At 47.0% G+C, this 25,665-nt stretch overlaps 1 protein-coding gene across 3 annotated transcripts in view; it reads right to left on the reverse strand.

Annotated features, from left to right (window-relative positions):
• LOC141220322 (uncharacterized) overlaps window positions 1–25,281 on the reverse strand; it is a 91,520-nt gene extending 66,239 nt beyond the window's left edge. For 2 of the 3 annotated variants that reach the window (XM_073666273.1, XM_073666271.1), the window contains exons 1-5: window positions 25,191–25,281; window positions 21,997–22,134; window positions 21,721–21,867; window positions 21,515–21,638; window positions 21,341–21,438 (exon numbers count right to left, since the gene is read on the reverse strand). In XM_073666273.1, the coding sequence (XP_073522374.1) occupies window positions 21,341–21,438; window positions 21,515–21,638; window positions 21,721–21,867; window positions 21,997–22,134; window positions 25,191–25,244 (561 nt within the window). In that variant the 5' untranslated portion in view covers window positions 25,245–25,281. Of the gene's footprint in view, window positions 1–21,340; window positions 21,439–21,514; window positions 21,639–21,720; window positions 21,868–21,996; window positions 22,135–24,334; window positions 24,415–25,190 lie in introns of all 3 variants that reach the window. The other variant, XM_073666274.1, reaches the window with a different exon arrangement.
• Between the last annotated feature and the right edge of the window lie 384 nt (window positions 25,282–25,665).

A 25,665-nucleotide genomic window follows, 5' to 3' on the forward strand; every position in this document is an offset into this window, starting at 1 on the left:
GTGTGGACTCCAGGAGGCTCCATGCTGTCACGGTCATCCGTATTCAATGCAGTGCATCGATGACCAGCTCGATCAGTTGGCCAGGGCCAAGTACCTGACAATCATGGATCTGAGCCGGGGATATTGGCACATTCCCCTGACCCCTGAGGCACAGGAACGCTCTGCCTTTATCACCCCATTTGGACTGTACGAGTCCACGGTGATGCCAATTGGCATTGGCAGCAGATGGTCAATGCACTGCTCAAGGGACTCAAGGGGTACGCGGCCGTGTACCTGGTTGACATTGCCATCTTCAGTCCCACCTGGGAGAATCACTTGGAGCATCTGGCACAAGTGCTTGGGCGGATACAATAGGCAGGTTTGACCATTAAGCTGGAAAAGTGGCAGCTGGGTATGAGTGCGGTCCACTACCTGGGACACCGAGTAGGTGGGGGAGCTCTAAAGCCAGAGCCCAGGAAGGTGGATGCCATCACATCCTGGCCCACCCCCAGGATCAAGAAACAGGTGATGTCCTTCCAGGTCACATCGGGTACTGTGGGAGGTTCATCCCTCACTATAGTAGCCTGGCGAAGCCCCTGACGGACCTCACCAAGAAGAAGCTGCCCTTCGCAGTCGATTGGACAAATGACTGTGAGACGACCTTCCGGGGGCTGAAGACCACCCTTTCTAACTCCCCGGTACTACCGCCAGCCGACTTTACACGGCTGTTTGTAGTGCAGACCGCCTCCAGTGACTTTGGCCTCAGTGCTGTGCTCAGACAGGTCAACACTACGGGCCATGAACACCCTGTTTTGTACCTGAGCCGGAAGCTCCTGCCAAGGGAGGTGGCCTACTCCACGATGGAGAAGGAATGTCTGGCAATTGTGTGGGCCCTGCAGCCTCGCGTTCCAGCAGTACCACTTCACCATTTGCCATAAAAATAGCCGAAGCCATGGCAATTATTATTCCCCCTATTAGCAAGGGGAAATTGCGGACGGGCATGCGCTGCCCCCTAGTGCCCTCTAAAGGGGGGAGGTTTGAAGAATATTGGAGATATAATCCCATCATCATTGCATCCTGTTTGCCAGGGGATTATAAAGGTCTACAGTGTACAGTTGTACAGTAGTGAGTGACAAATATCTCATAGCAGCTCCCAGCCAAGGAGTTACACCCCTACCACCTTGCTGCTGGGCTACAACAGGAAGACTCCCTGGAGATCCAAGCCATGCGGCTTTCCCTTTGTGTCAATTACAATTCAACACCGAGTTATGGAAATACTGTATGTCCTAGTTATTCATAACCTAGATCTTCAAGATCCCAAGAGAATGGGGAATATCACCCTGACTTCCACCCCTGTCTAGCATGTAGGGATGGGGAGATGGAGATGCCCGGCACAGCCTTTTGAAAACCCCTAGGGCCACTGTGTTTGGTCTCCATGCGCAGCAGGGGTCCGACTGGATCCAATGACACCAGAACTAGGACCGTCCATTAAGGAAGTATAACCCATATTAGTTTTTGGAATTTATAGCTGAGGGAGGCCAGGGGTGGAGATTTAAGTCTAGCCAGGGAGCAGGAGAGGGAATGACCCAGAGAGGTTAAAAGCTCCTGCAGCTATAGCTCAGGGCTTTTTCTCTGGGAGGTTGCAACGATACATTATGTAAGGGAAGTCACAGAAAAGAGAGAGGGACCCACAAGCCTCCCATGTGGCAGCCCCTCCCCCGCAAGCCAGGCCTTCCATCTGATTGGTAACTGACTCTTAATATCTGCTTATATCTTTTGTACCATTACTACTGTGTTTGCATCTCTGACCCTTATGTATGTATAACCCTTATGTATGTAGTGTATTGTCTAGTGTGCCCTTAAGGCAATTAAATATATAATTTAACCTTGGGCTGCTCTTTTATTTCGATCCATGAATCCTCATGTCTGCTGTTCGGTCCATTGAACACGCTACCGGGGCTGGTTTCTGGCCCAATATAATTCCTGTTATAGCTAATAGAACTGGTGGCAGCTGTACCAGGCCGACAAGGTTCTGCATCACTAGGGCTAGTAAAGTGGCCTCTCAGCCCATCAGGGGTGTGAGCGAGAGTGGTGCCACATTAGTGACTGAGTGGGCCAAATCTTCTCACTCCCGGTACCTTCCTGTACTGGGGGCAAGGGATGTCTGTGTAGAACTGTACCAATCTGACCTTACACGTCCCGAGGGGGTGCGGAACATCACGTTGGTGCAAAGAGCAGATCCGTATCACGTGTTCCGTCGGACATAACTGTCAGGTGGGGGGCGAGGTGTGGATCCTGCACATGTGGTGGCAGCGGTGGGATTCCGCAGGATCTCTCTGGTGCCATTCTTCACAGGATCCATTGACCATTGCTGAATCAGAGACATTCGGAGAATCATCTGGCCCCATGGAAACTCTCGGCGAGGCCAGTGTGGGACCCTTGAGTCTCCTGACCTTGATGGACTGTCAACTTCCTAAGCTTGCCGCTACTTCCTCTCTGTGGGGCCCACCAAAAGCTGTGGTCCACTGGTTGGGGTAGATGGCCCTGGAAGTCCCAAAGTCGCAGCTGTTCTATCCCTGGTGGGCCAACGGAAGGGTGAGACTGTGTAATATTGTACCATCTTGGGCATTTGCTGGGACTGTTCTATCTGTTTACTGTCTGCTTTGTTGTTCAATAAAGTATTGCCACCCTGTGTTGTCTGCGTAGTGTTATGCCCACAGTAGACCCTGTGTCTTCACATTTTGGTGGCAACAATGGGATACTACTCAGCCCAGCGGTTCTAGGGAAGTTGCAGGGAACTGGTGTTAGCACACACCGTGCAAAGTGCTCCACAACCAGGGAGTCATATAGACAGACCCAGCAGAGCACAGGTGAGGCATACACAGCAGCTTTTGGACTCTACCATGTCCAGCCCCACCAGCCCGGCCTTGGGAGGAGGACCGGAGGGAAAATAAAGCTGCAACAGTAAATGGAGACTACAGAAGCTTTGCCAGCTTCGACTGATCAAATACCAAGCCACCGACACTCGGTCGGATTTGATACAGGAATTGGTCCGTTGGGATGCCCTGAATGTCGTGGATGACAATGAAAACTCCACTGAGGTGGATGCAGGGGAACTAAACTCTTTGCCAAATCCAGGATCCAGCGGTAATCTGGAATCAAATACCCAGTCCCAAGCAGCTCGAATCCAGGAATTGTTGATCCAATTGAGACCCGGAGCTTCAAGTGAGGAGAGGGCTTGTATTATAGAATTGGTTTTGGGAGTTCCAGTACCCCTACCGCCAGCACTGGACCCTACTTCAATGATGGTCCACAACCAAGGCAATCATCTTTGCTGCAGAGACGTACCAGTGTTTAATGAGTCCAACACAGAGATTTTTGAACATCTGCAAGATTTTGAGAACCTGATGCTGATGCACCAGGTACCCACAGCTGACTGGGCTAAATACCTGTGGACTAGTTTGACTGGCTGGGCACAGGATGCTGTCCAGTCGCTTGGGCCTCAGGACTGCCTGGACTATTGGACTGTTAAGGATACCCTGTTGGCACTTTTTACTATCACCCCCGAGAGATATTGAACCAAGATCCGGACTCTGTCTTGCCAGGTGGGCTCCTATGTAGAATTTGGCAGTCAACTCTGACGACACTGCAACCGTTGGCACGATGGTTGTGCTGTCCACTCTGCTGCTGCCCTCCGAGACATGATCATTCTCTAGCAACTTATGGAGAAAATGGCCCCAGAAATACAAAAATGGGTAGCCGACCAGAAGCCCAAAACCCCAGAGCAAGCCGCCCGATTGGCTGACGAATTCACAGCCAATCGTCCTTACTAGAGACTCTATAAGCACATCGATCCCAGGAAACCCCTCAATCAAGGATTCAAGCAACCACCAGCCATTCAAGCAGGACTATCCCACTACCCAGCAGAACGCCAAACAGGACAAAGGTTTGCAAACAGGACTCGTGATTTGCCCAACTCACAGAGCTGTTTTAAGTGCGGGCACCTTGGACACATGGCCAAAGATTTTCTACAGTTGGCAGGATCTAAAAGATCATATGAGAGAAGCTGGAAGTGTCTGCTATGCTGATGTACACAATGATGGCATGGGGATTGTAGAGTTTATTCGCAAGGAAGATATGGAATATGCTTTGAGGAAAATGGATGATACAAAGTTTCGTTCTCATGAAGGTGAGACCTCTTACATTCGTGTCTGTGCTTAAAGACATGCTGATGGACTGTGCCCGATAAGGGTGATAGGAAATATATCACGTCTGGCTAATTAACAAGGGGGAGGTATGTGACAATACAGTTTTTCTTCCTAATTATGCCAGACCTATCATATTTTTCGGACCATAAGACACACTCCCCCCCCCCCCCCAAATTTGGGAGGAAAATGGGGGGTGCATCTTATGGTCCAAACGTAGCTTACTGGATAGTTGCGATGATGGTGTAGCGGGATCGCAGGGCCCCCCATTCCCTCCCTCCTGCAGGAACGCGACAGCAGCAGAATAAGTGGTGACATGCTGTTGGTGGTGTGGTGAGGTGGTTCAGCAGAGCGGCGGTGAGGCAGAGTGGCGGTGAGACGTGCAGCAGAGTGGCTTTCCGGTGGCCGCGTCCATCTTCATGAGCCGTGATCTACAGGAAAATGGCCATCCGAGCTGGCGCATGTGCAGTATGGGAGCTTGAGCGACCATTTTCCCGTAGATCACAGCTTCAGGAAGAAGGCCACGGCCACCGTAAAGCAGAGCACGCCGCAAGCTAGCCCCAGCCAGGCCACAGGCACCGGCCCCAGCCAGGCTACAGCCACCGGCCCCGTAGCATCTCACCTCTTCTGCTGCAGCCGCCGGGTTCCTGAGGGATGGAACGGAGGGCCCTATGATCCTGCTCCACCAGCACCACCTTCTCGCCCCCAGGGTCTGCAGCATTCCTCCACTTCAGCCGGCTACATCTAGGTCCCTGCCTCCTGTGACCCTCACTCCACTGCCCCTCAGATAAGATACCAATTCAGACTACAAAACGGGCCTCCATCTTATGAAATATATATTTTTTCCTATTTTCCACTCCAAACTTTGGGGTGCGTCTCATGGTCCGGTGCGCTTTATAGTCCGAAAAATATGGTACCTTCTGATGGCCAAGAGAAATATACCTTTATTTTTATCTTGACTCTTAACCTGTGTTCTTCTTTGGTTGATTAACGCAGACTACTGTTTGAATAATCCTGAGTTGAGATGTATTGCAACTTATTGTTTGCAAATCTTGCAAGATAGTGTCGTGGAGCAATACTGTTTGATAATCTGCTGATTACGTATTATACAAGCCAGGGAGTTGTTTATTTGCCGAGCAATGGAGGACAAACTATGCAAGTTAATGAAATGCTCAAACAATGAGTCATGAGTCCCTTACACCTTCATTTCTGACCCTTGACCTATGAATGATGGCTGCAAGGACATTTGTGAACTATAAATAGGGTGTTTCTGCCTCTATTCGGTGTCATTCTACAGCATGTCAGCTTAGAGGACTACAGCCCCAACTTCAGGAATACAGATGGGATCCATTGACCATTGCTGAACCAGAGAGACATTTGGAGAAGCCAGATTGGGACCAGGCAGTCATCTGGCCCCATGGAAACTCTTGGACAGGCCAGGTTGGGATCCTCGGGTCTCCTGGCCTTGTACCTAGATGGACTGTCAACTTCTTAAGCTTACCGCTACTTCCTCTCTGTGGGGGCTCACCAAAAGCGGGGGACCACTGATTGAGGTAGATGGCCCTGGAAATCCCAAAGTCGCAGCTCTTCTATCCCAGGCGGGCCAGCGGAGGGGTGAGACTGTGTAATGTTGTACCATCTAGGGTATTTGCTGGGACTGTTCTATCTGTTTATTGTCCACTTTGTGGTTCAATAAAGTATTGCTACACTGTTTTACCCACACCCTGTTAGTCTGAGCAGCGTTACACTCACGGAAGACCTCGTGTCTTCACAGTCATCAAACAAATTAAACAGACTGTTTATTTGCTGGCTGTGAAGATCCAGTGTTTGTTTATGAGCATTTTGATGGCCTCTAACTTGTACGACATCAGCCTCTAATCTCTGTACCTTGTCAGTAAGCTGTGACAGGATAGAAGTGAAGGGACATATTTCAGTTTTGTATGTGGTCTCCAGCCTTTGTATGTATATAGCCTTGTTTAGTAGGGATAGACAAAATATGAAATACAAATCAATTATGGTGTTCCCCATATCCGAATCCCCTGTGGCTGGGGGGTAAATATCCCTGTGAAGCAAGCACTGCTCAGTATGTGGGCTTCGGTGAGAGTACAGGGAGATTTGTGTAGCTGTTTTCTTGTGAGGCCTACATTAAGAGAGAAGTTGATGCAGGACTTACAGGCTTAAGCTATCTGGCATCATGAGGGTTAAGACTGCTTGTTTTTCCAAGCTGAGATGAGGCAGTAGTGGCTCCGGAGCAAGATGATAAGACTTTTCATAAGAAACACTGCATACCAGACATGCTGACGGAGGTGGAGGACCCAGATTTACCTCCGATCTAGTCTTTCTTTCCCATATCGGACGTCATGTTTGAGGCTGTTTATAATTCCCCCAGGAACACGGTCTGAAGAGAGGGCTCTCAGTGTGTGCGTTCTCTTGGTGCTATGTCCAGGCCATGTCCTTCCTGTTGATGTTCAATAGGTCCGAAGGCGGCGTTGATTGGAAGCAGGATTGTATGATATAACAACATTATGTGAGCCCCGGAAACACAAGTTGTGACACCAATGGAACGGCGCCACAATGGGAGGTGCGTATGAGTGTTTTTATTTTAACAAGGCCAAACATGAGGAATGAGAAATAGTTGTCCTAGTAGTGGACAACCCCTTTAAGAAGAGACAATTTTTGGTTAAAAATGAAAAAGGCTTCTCCCCTGTGTGACTTCTCTGAAGTCTATTAAGAGTTGATTTCCATGTAAAATATTTCCTACATTAAGAACATGAAAATGTCTTCTCCCTTGTGTAAGTTCTTTGGTGGCTATCAAGATGCGCTTTCTGGTTAAAACATTTCCCACATTCTGAACAGGAAAAAGGTTTCTCCCCTGTGTGAGTTCTCTGATGTCTGATAAAAGTTAATGTCAATGTAAAACATTTTCCACATTCTAAACAAGAAAATGGCTTCTCTCCTGTGTGGGTTTTCTGGTGGTTATCAAGATGTGATTTCTGTTTAAAACATTTCCCACATTCTGAACAGAAAAAAGGCTTCTCCCCTGTGTGAGTTCTCTGGTGATTAACCAAATCTGATTTCTGGTTAAAACATTTCCCACATTCTGAACATGAAAAAGGCTTCTCCCCTGTGTGAGTTCTCTGATGTCTGATAAAAGTTAATTTCAATGTAAAACATTTTCCACATTCTAAACAAGAAAATGGCTTCTCTCCTGTGTGGGTTTTCTGGTGGTTATCAAGATGAGATTTCTGGTTAAAACATTTCCCACACTTGAAACAAAAAAATCTATTCTCTGCTGTGTGAAAGTTCTGATGTTTAAGAAAAGACTTTTAGAGGGGAAAACTATGTCCATATTCTGAACGTGAAAATGGCTTCTTTGAATTAGGTATAGTTTGGTTTTTAATGCTTATTTGGCAACTTTGATTTTCATTAGTAGTCATTAATGAATCAGAAGACAGGACGTGTTTCAAAGGATCAGATGACAGATCTTGGCTGTGAAGCAATGATGGTATATCTGGTGTAATGGCATTCACTTCAATTGAATCCTGTGGGATCTCAAGATCATCAGATTTAAAAATTGAAGATGTCAGCTTTCCTTCTGATCTCCTGGTACAGTCATCTGCCAAGAAGAAAACCAATTATTATTTTTGAATAAAAAATACTCTAATTATTTTTCAACATTTCTCCTTAAACTGTAAAAATGGTAAGTTATGGAAAAAAATTGAATTATTCACCACGACAATGACAGTTCACAGTCTAATAGAAAACCTCATAGGATGAACCAGTAGAGCGTGGTGTTCAACTATTTGTTCATTCTGCCTCCCAAATATGGAATAAAAAGCCAAATAATGTTATATAGGTGAAAATAATACCAACAAGTCCCCACTGAGGTCTATCATCTGTCAGTGGAAAAACAGAGGTTTCCACATTATTAGTGGCTGAAAGGCTCTTAAAAAGCAACTTTGTTTCTATAAACCAATCCAGCAATATCCACTCTCCCAAAGTCAAGTCTCCCCCTCGCTTCTGAGCCTTGCAGTGCGCCCAAACCACATTTAGAATCCATGTATTTGGCATTACTATAATGAGAAGAACCCACTTAATTTACGGTGTGTGTCTCCTGGAGCACAATCGGGTGTTGGGTAATAAAATGGCATATTTGTAATTTTCTCTTTGCAACATCCACTGCAAGCTAATTTTCGGAAAGTGACTGTGGAGTCAAAATAGTCACTGCTCCTATAGATTCATTCACTGAGGGTTATAATTTTCAAAATAGAGTCACTTTATGGGGATTTCTACTGCTCTGATTTTCTGACATTTTGCCATATTAGGGCTTCTTCAAATGGGGTGTCCCATCTCCTTGGGGACCTGCTCCTTCGACGTCTGCTTCTGTCACCAGGAGCCACCTTATTCATTCTGCAGGCGGCACTGGTGATGGAGACGTCGTCGTAACCAGAAGCTCTGGGTGGCACAGGCTCTTTCCAGCCACTAAGATTAGTGCCTGGGACCAGTAGTACCATCTAATCTGGCAGTATGGGTGTGTGTGTTGTTCAACTGGAGAAATCTGCTCCCTACTTCAGCCAACTGGAAAGCACCACACCCAACTAAAGCTCGAAGCATATTGCCGGAAGCTGCCAGATTCAGCCTTGTTCTGCTCTGGTTCAGTCCTCTCTGCTCAGCTCCCGGCTTGTGTATTTGTTTCCTGTTGTGCCCCCGGCCCGTTTACTGACTACTCTCACTTATCCTGATTTTGTATTTTCTCTGACCTCCATGTTCTGACCCGGCTATCTGACTATTCTTCTTGCATTCTCACACCACAGAACATTAGGTAACACTGTGGCCCAAGCTTAGGGGATCTGTGATGCCCAGCTGCGCTTGGTATCACAGTTCCTGGAAGAGGGCATTGACGGATTCCTCCACAAGAGGCCCCCATAATCATTCACACATCTCCACCTTCCACCTCAGACCAGCAGAGGGAGGCCGTTAGGGAGATAAAAAGGGAAGGTGGAGCCAGGCAGTTCAGTTCCTGCAGAGTGAGACACAGAAACAGGTCGGTCTGCAGTGGAGCTCAGTGATTCAGCAGTTCCTCTGGAGAGTTCAGCGAGTATAGATCCGAATACAGAGTTGAGTTCAGTTGAGTCGTAGCTCAGAGTAGTGAGCTTTAGGTGTGCCGGCGCCATAAGATCGGTGAAGCACGTCAAGCTGCCGTTAGTGTGTATAGCCTAGTGAGGGCCCGAGTAGGCCGAAGGCGAGTGGAGAGTTAGTACATAGGGGGCAGAGGAGCTTAACTAGCTCACCCCGAAGAATTTACCGGACACCGGGTCCGAAGTTTACCGGGATCTCTATGACCCAGTAAGACATAACCGGAATCCCTGGAGAACTACAGGTCCCAGGATCGCTAAAGTGCTGATACGCAACAGAGCAGGGAGACACATAGGCCCCTCATACCGGGAGCGTGTACTCCAAGAAAAGGCCCTACCACAAGGTCAGCCAGCGCAGGACAGAGACAAAGTTAGGCCTAGCTCCAGGCAGGTCAGAAACTTACTACGCAGAGGCAAGAAACAGAAGGCCCTAAACCCGCTCATTGGGGAGGATCCTGACATGCACCCTTCACCCTACAGTGCTCTTAGATGTGCCTGAATTTCCATCAGTAAAAGGTACTGAAGTGACTATCGTGTCTGTCCCTGTTCTTGCTCTGACCCGGCTGGGTCTCGCCTGTCCTGCATTCCCCCTTCATACGCTGCCCTGAGGCCTAGCTCCACCTGTGGGGAGCTATACCATCGAGCTGCCTTATCACCGGCCTCAGTGGACTGCGCAGCACTGGTGATTCTCACCAGAAGCCACAGGTGGCGTCACAAACTTTTTATAAACTTAACAAATTATCCACCCTTTTTAAAGAGTGACCCCAGGGTACGGGCCCGGGAGCCAACCACCGCGACATCCCTAAAGGCCAAGCTAAAGGCCCCATCCCCTGGGCTAGTCATCTCCAACTGGCGTCACGAACAGGATAGCGTGCCCGCTGAAACGACGACGTGTTTTGCCCGTTGCCACCGGGTACTGTGCGCCTTTATTCTGAACTGTGTACGTTAAGTTGTGGTGAAGATTGCTGCCATTGTTGGGCCGCCGAGCGAGAAGAAGGGCGTAACCGTGGGAAACTTAGGGGCGTACCTGCAAAAGAGCGCGAAGCCCCAGACACACCCCACGCCTCGACGTCAAACCAGAAAGCGCCAGGTCCTGTAAGGGGTGTCGCTGAACGCTCTGACGTAGGACGCAAGCGACGCAAGGTCCTGAAGACGACCGTCACCTGCGGAGCTGCGGCCTACCGGAAAAAAAACTAGAAGGTAGGCCACGGTTAACTAGGGGGGCGCCAGAATGTCCGATGAACAGCAGAACGCCGACATGCCAGTCAACGTCCCTGAGGTTCAACCCGCGCCCGATGATAAGCAGGCCGAAGGCGCCGCTCCACCAACAGCGCCTGTAACCCCTGTCATTTCCCTGACTCTACCGTACATTCCTGGAGCAAAGTAGCTCCCCCAGTACAACGGCAAAACAGATACCCTGTCTGGATTCAAATGGAAGATATGTGGTATCTTGGATATGAACTCCATGACAGGCAAGCAAAGAGCCGCTGTCGTACTAGGACAACTGACCGTTGCTGCGGAACGGGAATTGGAAACATGGTCGGCCGCAGACCAGGAGTCAGTGTCCACAATATTCCAAAAACGACAGACTGTCTTTGAGGATCTTACTGAGGCGGACCTCCAGATGAGGTTCTACAGCTGTTCCCAACAGCCGGAGGACAATGTTCGGGACTACGCCTGGTGTCTACAGGGGGCCCTGCGGGCTCTTAAACAGGTCAGTCCATCCAACATTGAAAATGAAAACAAAATGCTGAAAGACCAGTTTGTCCGGGGACGGAGGTCTCCAGAGGAGAGCAGGACTGTGCGTTGGTGGTCCCTGGATCATCCAGATGCCACCTTTGATAATCTGAAGGACATGGCTATAAAAGGACTGCAGCCCCTGGAAACAAATGCTATCCAACGTTACCAGGGTGGGGCTACCCCAGTGCCTGCTACACCCACCTTATCCCCAGTGGCTGCTGAAGCTAAGGTTCCAGCAACTTCCCCTACAGAGCTGGACAGTCTGCGCTCTGAAGTGCGCCAGTTGAGTAAAACCCTGACCACTGTGCTGAGTGCTCTGCAGCTGCGGAAGGAGCCTGAGGAAGGAGGGAAAATCCTATTAGCCGATAGCCCTGAGGATGTCCCCAGGATGCGAAGGAGGAGGAGGCCAATATCACTCTCTTCGAGGACCAGTGACCAGCGCTGTCCACAGAAGGACCCTGCCTGCTACCGCTGCCGTAAACTGGACACATCGCCCAGAATTGTCCTATAAACAAGAAAACCCTGGGTCCGAGGGCCGACACCCAGGAGTAAACTCACCAGGCCCATCAGACTGGTACAACAGGTTCGTCGGAGAAAGACCTTTCCTGTCCATTGTACTGGATGGGATCCCGACGCACGCCCTGCTGGACACAGGATCTCAGGTAGAATCATAGAATCATAGAATGGTAGAGTTGCAAGGGACCTCCTGGGTCATCTGGTCCAACCCCCTGCTCAAAGCAGGATTCACTAGATCATCTCAGACAGATGTCTGTCCAGCCTCTGTTTGAAGACGTCCATTGAAGGGGAACTCACCACCTCTCGTGGCAGCCTGTTCCACTCATTAATCACCCTAACTGTCAAAAAGTTTTTCTAATATCTAATCTGTGTCTCCTCCCATTTAATTTCATCCCATTGCTTCTAGTCTTTCCTTGTGCAAATGAGAATAAAGATGATCCTTCTACAATGTGACAGCCCTTGACATATTTGTAGACAGCTATTAAGTCTCCTCTCAGTCTTCTTTTTTGCAAGCTAAACATTCCCAAATCCTGCAACCGTTCCTCATAGGACATGGTTTGCAGACCAGTCACCATTCTGGTCGCTCTTCTCTGAACTTGCTCCAGTTTGTCTATGTCTTTTTTAAAATGTGGTGCCCAAAACTGTACACAGTATTCCAGATGAGGTCTGACCAAAGAGGAGTAAAGACCGATAATGACTTCACGTGATCTAGACTGTATGCTTCTGTTAATACATCCCAGAATTGTATTTGCCTTTTTTGCTGCTGCATCACACTGTTGACTCATGTTCAGTCTATGATCTATTAGTATACCTAAGTCTTTTTCACATGTACTGTTGCTTAGCTCTATTCCTCCCATTCTGTATATGCTTTTTTCATTTTTATTGCCCAGATGTAGTACTTTGCATTTTTCCCTGTTAAAAACCATTCTGTTGGTTGCTGCCCACTGCTCCAGTTTATTTAGGTCTTTTTGAATCCTCTCTCTCTCTTCTCTAGTATTAGCTATCCCTCCTAGCTTTGTGTCATCAGCAAATTTAATCAGCTTACCCTCAATTCCTTCATCTAAATCATTGATAAAGATGTTGAACAATACAGGTCCCAGGACGGAGCCCTGTGGTACCCCACTTGAGACATTCATCCAGCTGGATGTGAAGCCATTTACAACCACCCTTTGAGTCCGATCACTAAGCCAGTTATGAATCCACCTAACAGTTGCCTGGTCCATTGCATACTTGGTCATTTTTTCAATAAGGATGGTGTGAGATACTTTGTCAAATGCTTTTCTGAAGTCAAGATATACTATATCTACAGCATTTCCCTGATCCACCCAGTCAGTGATTCTGTCATAGAAGGAAATTAAGTTAGTCTGACATGACTTGTTAGTTACAAACCCATGCTGACTCTGGTTAATCACTTCATTCTTATCCATGTACTTACATACATGTTGTTTAATAATTTGTTCAAAGATCTTTCCTGGTATAGAAGTCAGACTCACCGGCCTATAGTTCCCTGGGTCCACCTTCTTCCCCTTTTTGAAGATAGGAACAACATTTGCTCTTCTCCAGTCTTCTGGGACTTCTCCTGTTCTCCAAGAATTTTCAAAGATTATGGAGAGTGGTTCTAAAATTTCTTCTACGATCTCCTTCAGTACTCTGGGGTGTAATTCATCTGGACCTGGAGACTTGAACTCATTTATGTTAGCTAAATATTCCCTCACAATCTTTCTGTTTACAGATAACTTGGATTCCTCTATTCCTTTAAAAGGACAGTGAAGATCAGTTGATGTTACATTTTCTTTCTGAGAGAAAACAGATGCAAAATAGGAATTAAAAAGTTTGGCCTTCTCAACATCCTCTCTTACCATTTCTCCATTTTCATCCTGTAAAAATCCTATAGCATCTTTGACTTTTCTTTTACTTTTGACATACCCCCAAAATCCTTTTTTATTGCTTTTGACATCTCTTGCAAGCCTTAATTCATTGTCAGCTTTAGCTAACCTGAAACGTGCCCTACAGGATCTGCAGACTGCATTATAATCTTCTTTAGATATGCCTCCCTCTTTCCATTTAATAAACATTTCTTTCTTTCTTTTTAGCATGTGTTTAAGTTCTGTGTTCATCCATCCTGGTTTCCTTAAAAGCTTCCCATTCTTCCTACTTTTCGGGATTGTTAACGATTGTGCTTTGAGAATCTCATTTTTAAAAATTTCCCATCCTTCCTGGACATTTTTGTCCTTCAGGACATCCAGCCATTGGATCCCTCCTATTCTCTTTCTGAGTCTCTTAAAATCTGCCTTTCTAAAATCTAACCTTGAAGTTTGAGTCTTCACATGTCTTCCTCCTCTAGTTATCCAAAATTCTATAATAGCATGATCGCTGCCTCCTAGGGTCCCAGCCACCTTTACCTCCTCAACCATTTCCTCCCTGTTTATAAGGATTAGATCCAAAGTAGCAGATCCCCTTGTTTTCTCCCCTACCTTTTGGAAGATAAAGTTGTCAGCAAGAGAGGATAAGAATTTGCTTGACCTGTTAGTTTTACTTGAGAGAGATTCCCAACAAATGTCTGGATAGTTGAAATCTCCCATGACCACTACGTCATATTTTTTGGAGAACTTGGTCATTTGATACATAAAGAGTTCATCCATATCTTCAGCTTGCCCAGGTGGCCTGTAGTAAATGCCTACAATGGTGTCCTTTCCGTTGTTCTCTCCTTGTATTCTTACCCAAACAGTTTCCACAGAACTCCCAGTCTCTGAAGCTTCAATCTCTGTGCAGATATACGCTTTTCTAACATACAATGCAACATCTCCTCCTCGTTTATCAAGTCTGTTTCTTGCAAATAAGTTGTATCCTTTTAGCCTTTTATTCCAATCATGTGTATCGTCCCACCAAGTTTCAGTGATTCCAATGACATCATATTCCTTTTCCTGCATTAGTAGTTCCAATTCTCCTTGTTTGTTGCCCATGCTTTGTGCATTTGTATAAAAACATTTTAGTTTGTGATTGGTTTCTCTTCCTCACATATTTTTATTATTTAAATTGTTTTGTCTTTGTTCTTCTTTTCCACTTCCAGTAGCAGAGATCTCAATAGTATTTGTCAGCTGTATGGCTTTTTCTGGCCTTTTTACCTTCCCAGGTAACCATCATGCCTGACGTCCTCTACAAGAGGTTCTGGTCCATGGACGACCTACATCCGCCAGCTCCAAATCTTTCTGTATATGCCTCAAACGGACTCCCCCTTAACCTACTCGGGGTTAAGAATGTGACTGTGAAGGTGGGGAGAGTGGAGCTGAAGGACTAGGGGCTAATTTTAGTAGAGACTAATCCTGATGACACCAACCCGTATATGGTACTAGGCACTAACATTGTTGGTAACTGTTTGGGAGAAGTTGTGTTCTTGCTCCAACAGATCGCCGACACTGCCAGACCAAGACAGAGGAGGGCGCTGCAGAGGGAGATCCAAGTCCTGATGTATCAACAGCAAGTAAGGTTAACAGACGGTGAAATCGGTAACGTGCGGGTAACAGACCCCATACCCACTGTCATCCCCCCAATGAGTGAAATGCTCATCCTGTGTAGAGCTGCCATAGGTCTTAGAGGACAGTGCTACCAGGCGGTAGTAGAACCCCTTTGCTCCGAGCACAGACCCACGCTCTTAACCGCCAGGGGAGTGGTAGATGTACGTAATGGGAGGGTGCCCGTCCGTCTTCTCAACTGTGGGGAAGATGAGGTCAGACTGCCACGTTATGCCACTGTTGCCAAATTACATGCTGTCAATAACAACTGTATCCACGAGGCGGAGTCCTTAACCTCACCAGATGAAGTGGAGGATAATGAGCCTGCAAACCAGGTGGAGGATTGGTGTCAACAGCTCCATGTTGGGAGAGACACCACTCCTGCCCATCAAAAACAGGGTGTACACCGGGTGGTTCAAGAGTACTCGCAGGTGTTCAGTAAACATCCACTTGACTTTGGGAGGATTAAGGGGGTTCAACACCATATCCCCACAGGTGGCCATTCCCCAATCAAAGAACGTTATAGGCCTATACCCCCAGCTCACTACCTGAAGGCTAAGGAAATGTTGCAGGACATGAGAAAGGCGGGAGTAAAAAGGGATAGTTGTAGTCCCTGGGCAGCTCCCCTAGTGCTAGTTAGGAAAAATGACGGGGGCATGAGAATGTGTGTAGATTACCGTCAAGTAAATCGCATTACACATAAAGATGCATACCCTTTACCACGCATAGAGGAGTCCCTAGCAGCCTTAAAGTCTGCAAATTACTTTTCCACCCTTGACCTCACTAGTGGGTACTGGCAAGTAGCTGTGGCTGAGGAGGATCGGGAGAAGACAGCCTTCACCACCCCAATGGGACTCTGCGAGTTCAACAGTATGCCGTTTGGACTCTGCAATGCCCCTGGAACGTTCCAGAGATTGATGGAGTACTGCCTGGGACACCGCAACTTCGAGACTGTGTTACTTTACCTGGACGATGTAATAGTGTACTCCAGAACGTACGAGGACCACTTGAAACACCTGGCAGAGGTATTTGAGTCACTGTCCCAGTACGGGATGAAGTTGAAGCCCTCAAAGTGCCACCTGCTCAAGAAAAAGGTACAGTACCTGGGGCACATTGTCAGTCCGGAAGGGGTAGCACCAGACCCGGAGAAGGTCACAGCCATCCAGAAGTGGCCGGAGCCGAAGAACCTCAAGGAGGTGCGTCAGTTCCTGGGACTAGCAGGATGCTACCGGAGGTTTGTGAAAGACTACACTAAGAAAGCAGCTCCTCTTCAAGACCTCCTGGTAGGGCAGTCCCCCAAAGGCAGAAATCCCCCATTCCACTGGGGTAAGGAGCAAGCCGAGTCATTTCAGGAGATGAAGGAGATCCTGACAGGTGATGAGATCCTAGCCTACCCTGACTACAGCCAACCGTTCCTGCTGTATACAGATGCCAGCAACGAAGGGCTGGGCGCTGTTCTAAGTCAGAAGCAAAATGGCCAAGAGAAGGTGATCGCATACGCAAGCAGGAAGCTCCGCCCCACTGAGAGGAACCCAGAGAACTATAGCAGCTTTAAGTTGGAGTTCCTGGCCTTGGTCTGGGCCATCACTGAAATGTTCAAGCACTACCTGGCCTCCAGCAAGTTTACTGCCTTCACTGATAACAACCCCTTGACCCATCTTGAAACAGCAAAGCTTGGGGCACTGGAACAACGATGGATGGCGTGGCTGTCAAATTACTAATTTACAATTAAATACCAGGCGGGCCGCAAGAATGCCAACGCCGATACCCTGTCCAGGATGCCTCACCAGTCAGACACAGAAGAAGAAGTGGATGACCTGGAAGAGATTGAGCTACCTGCCTTTCACCAGAATGGGATGATCCACGAGCAACAAGCCTCCAGGAAGCAGCGTGAAAAGACGTTAAACCCCCTGTCTCACCACAGCTGGAAAAAGACCCAGGACAGCGACCCGGTTGTCAGCCGTATCAAGGAGCTGATAACCCAAGAGGGTGCCTCCCTGGAGAAGGAAGCGTCTCTCCAAGTAAAGCAGCTGTGGAACGAGAGAAGCCGGCTGTTTATCTACCGTGAGAAGCTGTGCCGGAGGTACGTCAATCCAAAAAAACATGAAATGGTATGGCAGATAATGGTCCCGAAGACAGACATCCAGATGGTATTAGAAGCTTACCACGATCAGGCGGGGCACTTTGGCTGGAAAAAGCTAGAGACCCTGCTGAAGTGTCGATTCTACTGGGTAGGAATGAGCAGCTCCATTGAGAGGTGGATCCGGGACTGTGGACCCTGTGGCCTTAGAAGAAAGGACTACAGCAGCCAGAAAGCACCCCTGCAGCCCATCAAGACGACTCGACCCCTGGAGATCGTGGCCATGGACCATGTCAAGCTGTCCCCCAGCAGGTCAGGGTACTCATATGCTCTGACCATGGTGGATCACTACTCACGTTTCCTGGTGGTCGCCCCCCGTCAAAGACCTGACGGCAGAAACAGCAGCAAAGACATTCCAAGTGTATTTCTGTAGACCCCATGGTTACCCTGAGCAGGTGCTGATGGACCAAGGCCCGGTCTTTGAGGCTGAGTTGTTCAAGGAGTTCTGCCATTTGTACGGTTGTAAAAAGATCAGAACTACACCGTACCACCCACAAACCAACGGTCTCTGTGAGAAGATGAACAACATCATCATTGACCTGCTAAAGACCATACCACTTGAGGAGAGAAATCAGTGGCCAGACCTACTATCTGACCTAGTGGATCTGTATAATCATATACCAGTAAGTTCCACCAAATGTACTCCAGCATATCTCATGCAGGCAAGGCCAGGAAAACTGCCCATGGACCTGGAGCTTGGTGTTGTTGAGCCTGAAGCTGATATGACCACTGAGGACTAGGACACGACCAGACAAGAGCAGTACAGAAGAGTACAAGCTTGTGTCGAGGACAGTCTCACTCGGGTGAGAGAAAAGCAGGAGGCGCACTACAACAAAAAAGCACCCGCAGAACCTTTCACACCAGATGAAAAACAGTATTGAAAAGGAAAAGACGCAACCACAAACTTGATGACCAGTGGGAGAAAGAACCCTACACTGTGTTACCGTCAAGGTTTGATAACAAGAAGACCTGCATAATCAGTCGAGATGGAGGAAGAACGACTGCAACAGTGTCCAGGGACCACCTAAAGTTGTGTCCAGACTTACTGAAACCCCAGGAAGAAGTGCCTCTCACCAAACCGGAAGAACCTGAAGAAGCGGTGATACACACTGACCTAGGAGATTTCCCGGCAGATTGGACTCAAATAGGAGGTGCAGTAATCATCCCCGTACTCCAATTCTACGAACAGCCAGAAAACCCTCCACAGCAAGTTGAACCTGTAAGTGCTGTAGAAGAGCCAGCTCAAGAAGTATCCCCGGATGAAGGATCCCTGGTAGGAGTGGAGCAAAAGGGCCCAGCCAATGGTTAACTTGCCAGTCCAAGAGAGAGGTTAAGGCAGTTTTACAACTTAGTCACACGTAGAACTGGTAGGGTAACTGAGAATACAGACTCTGATACCACACAGACCACCGCACTACGCAGATCAATATGTAGCACGAGAGGTAAACCCCCTGCTAGGTACACTCAGTAGATGGTCAAATTTCTGGAGTGTCGATAGTTACCCCTGGGGGATTAAATTGTAATGTACTGTATTAATTGTGTACTTTCTTATAAGTATGTCTTTATTACTTTGTGTTTTGCCTGTTTACTTCCTTAATTATCTAAGAACTGCATGGCTGAGGACTATGTGCAGCCCCAAAACTGCTTTTGTATAAAATTGCACTCCCTGGAGTGCCCCTTTTAGGTGACCTCAGAAGGAAAACCTGTCTGGAGTGGCTCTCTTGGAGGTCCAAATCGGGATCTTCATGCCCTGCAGCCACCCCAGGGCCTACGTTGAGGGTTTGGGACAGGTCCCTCAAACCACCAAGTACTCTACCCTGTGAGATGGACATCCTTGCTGGGAACCTCACCATAGGAGACTTGAATTCTGAGGACACTTTGTATTTGTTTATATTGTTATGTAACGTTTAAGATTGGTGCCTCCCATAAAGGGAAGATTGTTCATGTTTCCTATTGTTGTTGTTTTATAAAATGTACTTCAGCCCGGGAGTGCTGAGCTTAACTAGGGGGGAATGTGACGCCCAGCTGCGCTTGGTATCACAGTTCCTGGAAGAGTGCATTGACGGATTCCTCCACAAGAGGCCCCCATAACCATTCACACATCTCCACCTTCCACCTCAGACCAGCAGAGGGAGCCCGTTAGGGAGATAAAAAGGGAAGGTGGAGCCAGGCAGTTCAGTTCCTGCAGAGTGAGACACAGAAACAGGTCGGTCTGCAGTGGATCTCAGTGATTCAGCAGTTCCTCTGGAGAGTTCTGCGAGTATAGATCTGAATACAGAGTTGAGTTCAGTTGAGTCGTAGCTCAGAGTAGTGAGCTTTAGGTGTGCCTGCGCCATAAGATTGGTGAAGCACGGCAAGCTGCCGTTAGTGTGTATAGCCTAGTGAGGGCCTGAGTAGGCCGAAGGCGAGTGGAGAGTTAGTACATAGGGGGCAGAGGAGCTTAACTAGCTCACCCCGAAGAATTTACCGGACACCGGGTCCGAAGTTTACCGGGATCTCTATGACCCAGTAAGACATAACCGGAATCCCTGGAGAACTACAGGTCCCAGGATCGCTAAAGTGCTGATACGTAACAGAGCCGGGAGACACATAGGCCCCGCATACCGGGAGCGTGTACTCCAAGAAAAGGCCCTACCACAAGGTCAGCCAGCGCAGGACAGAGACAAAGTTAGGCCTAGCTCCAGACAGGTCAGAAACTTACTATGCAGAGGCAAGAAACAGGAGGCCGTAAACCCGCTCATTGGGAAGGATCCTGCATGCACCCTTCACCCTACAGTGCTCCGGGATGTGCCTGAATTTCCATCAGTAAAAGGTACTGAAGTGACTATCGTGTCTGTCCCTGTTCTTGCTCTGACCCGGCTGGGTCTCACCTGTCCTGCATCCCCCCTTCATACGCTGCCCTGAGGCCTAGCTCCACCTGTGGGGAGCTATACCATCGAGCTGCCTTATCACCGGCCTCAGTGGACTGCGCAGCGCTGGTGATTCTCACCAGAAGCCACAGGTGGCGTCACAAACTTTTTATAAACTTAACAAATTATCCACCCTTTTTAAAGAGTGACCCCAGGGTACGGGCCTGGGAGCCGACCATCGCGACATCCCTAAAGGCCAGGCTAAAGGCCCGGGTACCGAGTCATCCCTATCCCCTGGGCTAGTCAGATCTCTGTTTAAGTCCAGATCCATGTAGAGGGGTTAAAGAATGATGAGCCAAGCAATCCATGGAATCTGGAAAATGGAGTAGATAGCGCCAAGCCTGTTCGTGTTGGACATCTTTTGACCTGCTAGGTGACCACGAACAGCGCCCCAATGCATTGTGTCTGCAAACTATTCTAGCAAGATCAGCATTCAAATAGCTAAATGTCGCTCCTTCCCTTCTTAACCTGCCATGTGCCCAGACAGTAGTGTACAACCGTATATAAGGGATTGTTGGATTCAAGAGAAGTTGGAAAATAATTTGTAAGGTCCATTTGTTTCCCATTATCCTTTGTGAAGAATTTCAAAGTTATCACCACATAAAGTGACACACGTCAAATTTGAAAAATGGGGCCTGATTAGGAACACAAAACTGGCTGCGGGAAGGGGTTAAATCAGAGTATTTTGGGCACTAACTACTGTAGTAAAAACTGAGTATAGACAATAACTTATCTACTGAAATGACCAAACTCGACTGTCTTCATCAGCAAAAAATGAGTAACTAGTGAAGAAAGTTATGCTCTAGCGGCAAAATGCTGATCACACGATTGTGATACAGCTGGACTACACCACCGATAAAGCAGCCACAGCCGACGACTGAGAAGAATCTGTGACTTTTCTGCATTTAGTGGTTACTACTCACCTGGACGGTTATCTGTAGGAATCTCCTCTTTACACCACTCATCACCCCTCACATATGTGTCTGTAGTATTAATATGGGTTCACCCTGAAACAAATATTGTAAAAGTCACAAACAGATGAGAAGTCCCATCTATGATCAGCTCTAATCCTGCCATCTCCACCGTTATCATTACACAAGTATAAAACATATAATACTGGTGGATAAAACAAGACTGAGCACAAGACCTTCACAGCCGTCTACACATCATAGGGGAGATCTCATGACACCTTCTCTCCATCTACCTGATGATTCTGAGGAACATTGGGATCTTCTTGTTTACAGTCCTGTGGAAGAAGAGGACGGGGACATCTCTCTGGTGTTGTCCTCTTACTGGATCGATCTGGAAACACATACAGGGACTGAATTCATTCTTGACATACAGATAATTATAGGATATGGGTACTTAGTCCTATTACCTGGTGATGTGAGAGGCTGGGGATCCTCCATCATGACATCCTTGTACAGATCTTTGTGTCCTTCTAAATACTCCCACTCCTCCATGGAGAAATAGACGGCGACATCCTGACACCTTATAGGAACCTGACACATACAATGATACCGTCATCCCCCGATCTCTTCATTGCGTTACTGTATAATGTCCCAGCATTCCCAGCAGTGTCACCTCTCCAGTCAGCAGCTCAATCATCTTGTAGGTGAGTTCTAGGATCTTCTGGTCATTGATGTCCTCATGTATCAGGGGGTGAGGTGGAGACCCCGTGATTGAGTCCTGACAGCGCTCACTAGAGGTCTTCTTCACTACTGTGTAATCCTGGTTATGGAGAGACACATTAATAAATCTCACTACAGACATTTCCAGAGTCCTCACCTCCCCAGTTCTGTCCATCTGTTATTCCCATAGATAAGAACGATGTAATGTGACGTCATCAGAATCTCTCACCTCTCCAGTAAGCCGGAAGAGGATCTCCAGGGTGAGGTGTAATATCCTCTCCACCATCTTGTCTCCGTCCATATCCATCTTTGATGGGTAAATTTGGGTAAAAATGGGTAATCTTAGAGGATTTGATGTTGTAGAGACCTGAATGAGAAGATGAGCCGTAATAACATCATAAAAATCCTGTGTAATAATACAATTACTGGAGATAATAAGGGGAAACAGATGAGGAGATTTATTATTTTACAGTATTTAGTTTTCTTCTTTACATCTAGTAATAAAACCTTTATATTTTAGGCCACAGACAACAAGCAGTTTCTTCCTCGGAGTCGGCAGCTGAAGACTCTTCTCATAGACTCATCTTCCATAACACTAATTCTGGAATCATTTACTGATATAATAATAATATAAGTACTGGACACAATAAGTGGAAACATATGAGGAGATTTATAATTTTACGGTATTTAGTTTTCCTCTTTACATCCATATATATATAAAGCAGTAAATCTGTTTGTGGAACCAGTTTGAAAAAAAAACACATTTTTCACAAGGTTTGAGTGAAATTTTGCACGGCCCATCTTTATCACCAGACTAAAAATACTGAAAACATTAAAACACGAAATTTACCCCATTCATGAGATTTGGCGCTCTGAATTTAGACTGTATAGAAATAAAGGAGAAAATGGGTGTCTGTGTGTTAAATGCAAAACTACAGTTTTAGCCCAAAGGATCTTAAAGAATTAGAGCGACAGCGATTAAAGAGTTGCTCTTTACAGAAGATGGAAACCTGAACAGCGAGGATCTACTGCAACAATCAGATTTAAAAGGGTTAATCAGCACAAAGCTAAGGAAATAATCGATGGGTTGTACCTTATTTTGAAAAATGTTTGACGCGCACATTAACGTGAAATATTGTAATTCTGTGGAGTCAAATGTACTTGCAAATCAGCTAACAAAGACAGTGATATGGCAGTGTTTCAGTTACACAATCAAAAATGGGGAGGTGTATAAGTAGCAACAAATCCATGTGGCAATTACTAAATTTTCCCATCCATGAAAGACATCTGACTTTAGTTCATCTCAGCATCCATCTTGAAAATGGGCAACGAGTTTATTTCACTACCAACAATTTAGAAGAAAGAGCGACTCAACTACCTAATACAACATTAACAGCTTTCTTCCTCCTGTGTCAAGCAGGTCCATTTGCGAGGACTTTATTATATTCAGACGTTCCAAAAATATTATACATGGAATAAGTTGAGAAAAGTATTTTGCAAAAGGAAACAAGGTGCAAGGGTCCAAGGATGGGACGGAGGTTCTAGTGATGCTCTTAGACGCGTGTACACACTTCATCCAAACAACGCAGAGTGTTACTACCTATGTTTTTTGCATCACACTGTCCATGGGCCAGTGTCTTTCACAGATTTAAAAACAGTTGGTGGTGAGCTGTGTCAATCTTACAGGGAGGCATGGCAAAAGTGTGGTCTGATCGAAGATTATCAACACTGGGACATGACATTGCAGAAAATGTCTCTCACTCACTTTCCACCACAACTTTGAAACCTGTTCGCTATAATAATTACAACCTGTGCACCTTTCAATCCCCGAGCTCTTTGGGAAAAATACAAAGAATATCTTAGCGAAGATATTCTTAGAGTGCACAGGAGAGTTAATCCGGATTTAGGCTTAAATTTCACTGCCGACATATTCACCAAAGTCCTCTTGACGCTAGAAGAAAGGTGCAAGTGTATCAATAGTAAAACTCTAATAGAATTTGGTTTACGAGCACCAGTTCGACCAGCCTTTGATGTTATGGACAGAGATATTCTGCGAAACAAAAGTTATGATTTGGAAAGGTTGAAAGAATTTGTCACATTAAATATGCCTCATTTGGTTGATGACCAAAGATTGGCGTATTTGGCAATTACAGATCAGATTTAAAGTGGAAATGGGAGACTGTTTTTCTTTGATGGACCAGGAGGTATCAGTAAAATATTCTTAATTAGTTTGCTGCTCACAGAAATTCGCTCAAACAATAACATTGCTCTGGCCGATGCCTCGTCTGGGATTGCGACCACTCTTAAAGATGGAGGGCGCACGGCTCATTCAGTACTAGGATTGCCCTTGAATCTAGTGCTGTTGGAAACTCTTGTCTGTAATAACACTAAGGGCTCAGGGAAAGCTAAAGAATTACAGACTTGCAAATTAATTGTCTGTGATGAATCTACCATGGCGCACAAGAAAGCTGTCGAGGCCCTCAATCGCACCTTGAAAGATCTGCAGGATTCCAATCGCTTAATGGGGGGAATTGTACTTTTTACAGGTGACTTCTGCCAAATGTTACCTGTTCTTAAGGGAGCAACGCCAGCAGACGAGCTGAATGCCTGTTTAATATCTTCTCATCTATGGAGACATATGCAAAACCTACAAGGAACAAAGTGATCATAAACCCTGCTGTAACTAAATAAGTAAAAAAGCAAAAGTGCATTTACATAACATAGGGCTCTTAGTGAGCACAGTTTTTGATCTTAAAAGCATAACAGCCATCCAACCACGGCAAGGTGACCCTTTTCAGGATGGAGACATATTCAGGAGCTACTCTGACTACTAATATGCGGGTTCACTTGATGGGAAATACTACTGCGGACAAATTTACACCCCACGTACTATGCCTCAGAAACGACAGGTACCCTACAGATTCCACTACCGGCTTAATCTCCTTCCCGGAAAACTTTTACAAAATGGCGTCCTCAGTACTGGAGGTTATTAATCAAGTATTCCCTGATATTTGTAACAATTTTAACAACTATCAGTGGCTTTGTGAACGCACAATCCTACGCCCTAAACACTATAGTGTCAGCTCCATAAACCTACAAATACAGAAGAGACGGCCGGTCCAGAGACCACACACATATACAATGACTCAGTCATGGATGGTGAACGAGCCGTAATGTCCCCATTGGAGTTCCTGAATTGTGTGGAGCCTCCTGGATGTCACCGCATAGACTCACTATAAAGATAGGAGCTCCAATAATGACCCAACACAAGGGAATGTAATGTATTATGTCCTAGAGAAACTGCAGAGAAATAATCATCTAATGCTGCGATTCCAGGATTATTCTAGAGGGAATCGGCTGCGATATCCCCTGTGCAATATATATCTAGTATTAATGCTCCAGTAATGGGGGATCTCCACATACCTCCACCTGCAGAGCCGCCACCACATACCTCCACCGGCAGAGCCGCCACCACATATATGGCTGCTCTGTGCGCACAGGAGCTGTGATGAGGTCACAGGAGGGGAGGAGTCAGGAGTCACATGATCAGGGGCCTCAGTGGATGCAGGACTCTGCTGTGCTGGTTGTCATGGTGCTGGATGAGCTGAAGTTTATGTGTGGGGTCAGGAGGGGTTTACAGTGTGGATGTAGCAGAGCCGCGTGTGTACGAGGTGTACGGAGCAGAGCCGCGTGTGTACGAGGTGTACGGAGCTGAGCCGTGTGTGTACGAGGTGTACGGAGCAGAGCCGCGTGTGTACGAGGTGTACGGAGCAGAGCCGCGTGTGTACGAGGTGTACGGAGCAGAGCCGCGTGTGTACGAGGTGTACGGAGCAGAGCCGTGTGTGTACGAGGTGTACGGAGCAGAGCCGCGCGTGTACGAGGTGTACGGAGCGGAGCC

This window comes from Phyllobates terribilis, unplaced genomic scaffold (assembly GCF_046119375.1).
Source record: "Phyllobates terribilis strain yellow unplaced genomic scaffold, ASM4611937v1 Scaffold_280__1_contigs__length_2496652, whole genome shotgun sequence".
NCBI classification, from domain to species: domain Eukaryota; kingdom Metazoa; phylum Chordata; class Amphibia; order Anura; family Dendrobatidae; genus Phyllobates; species Phyllobates terribilis.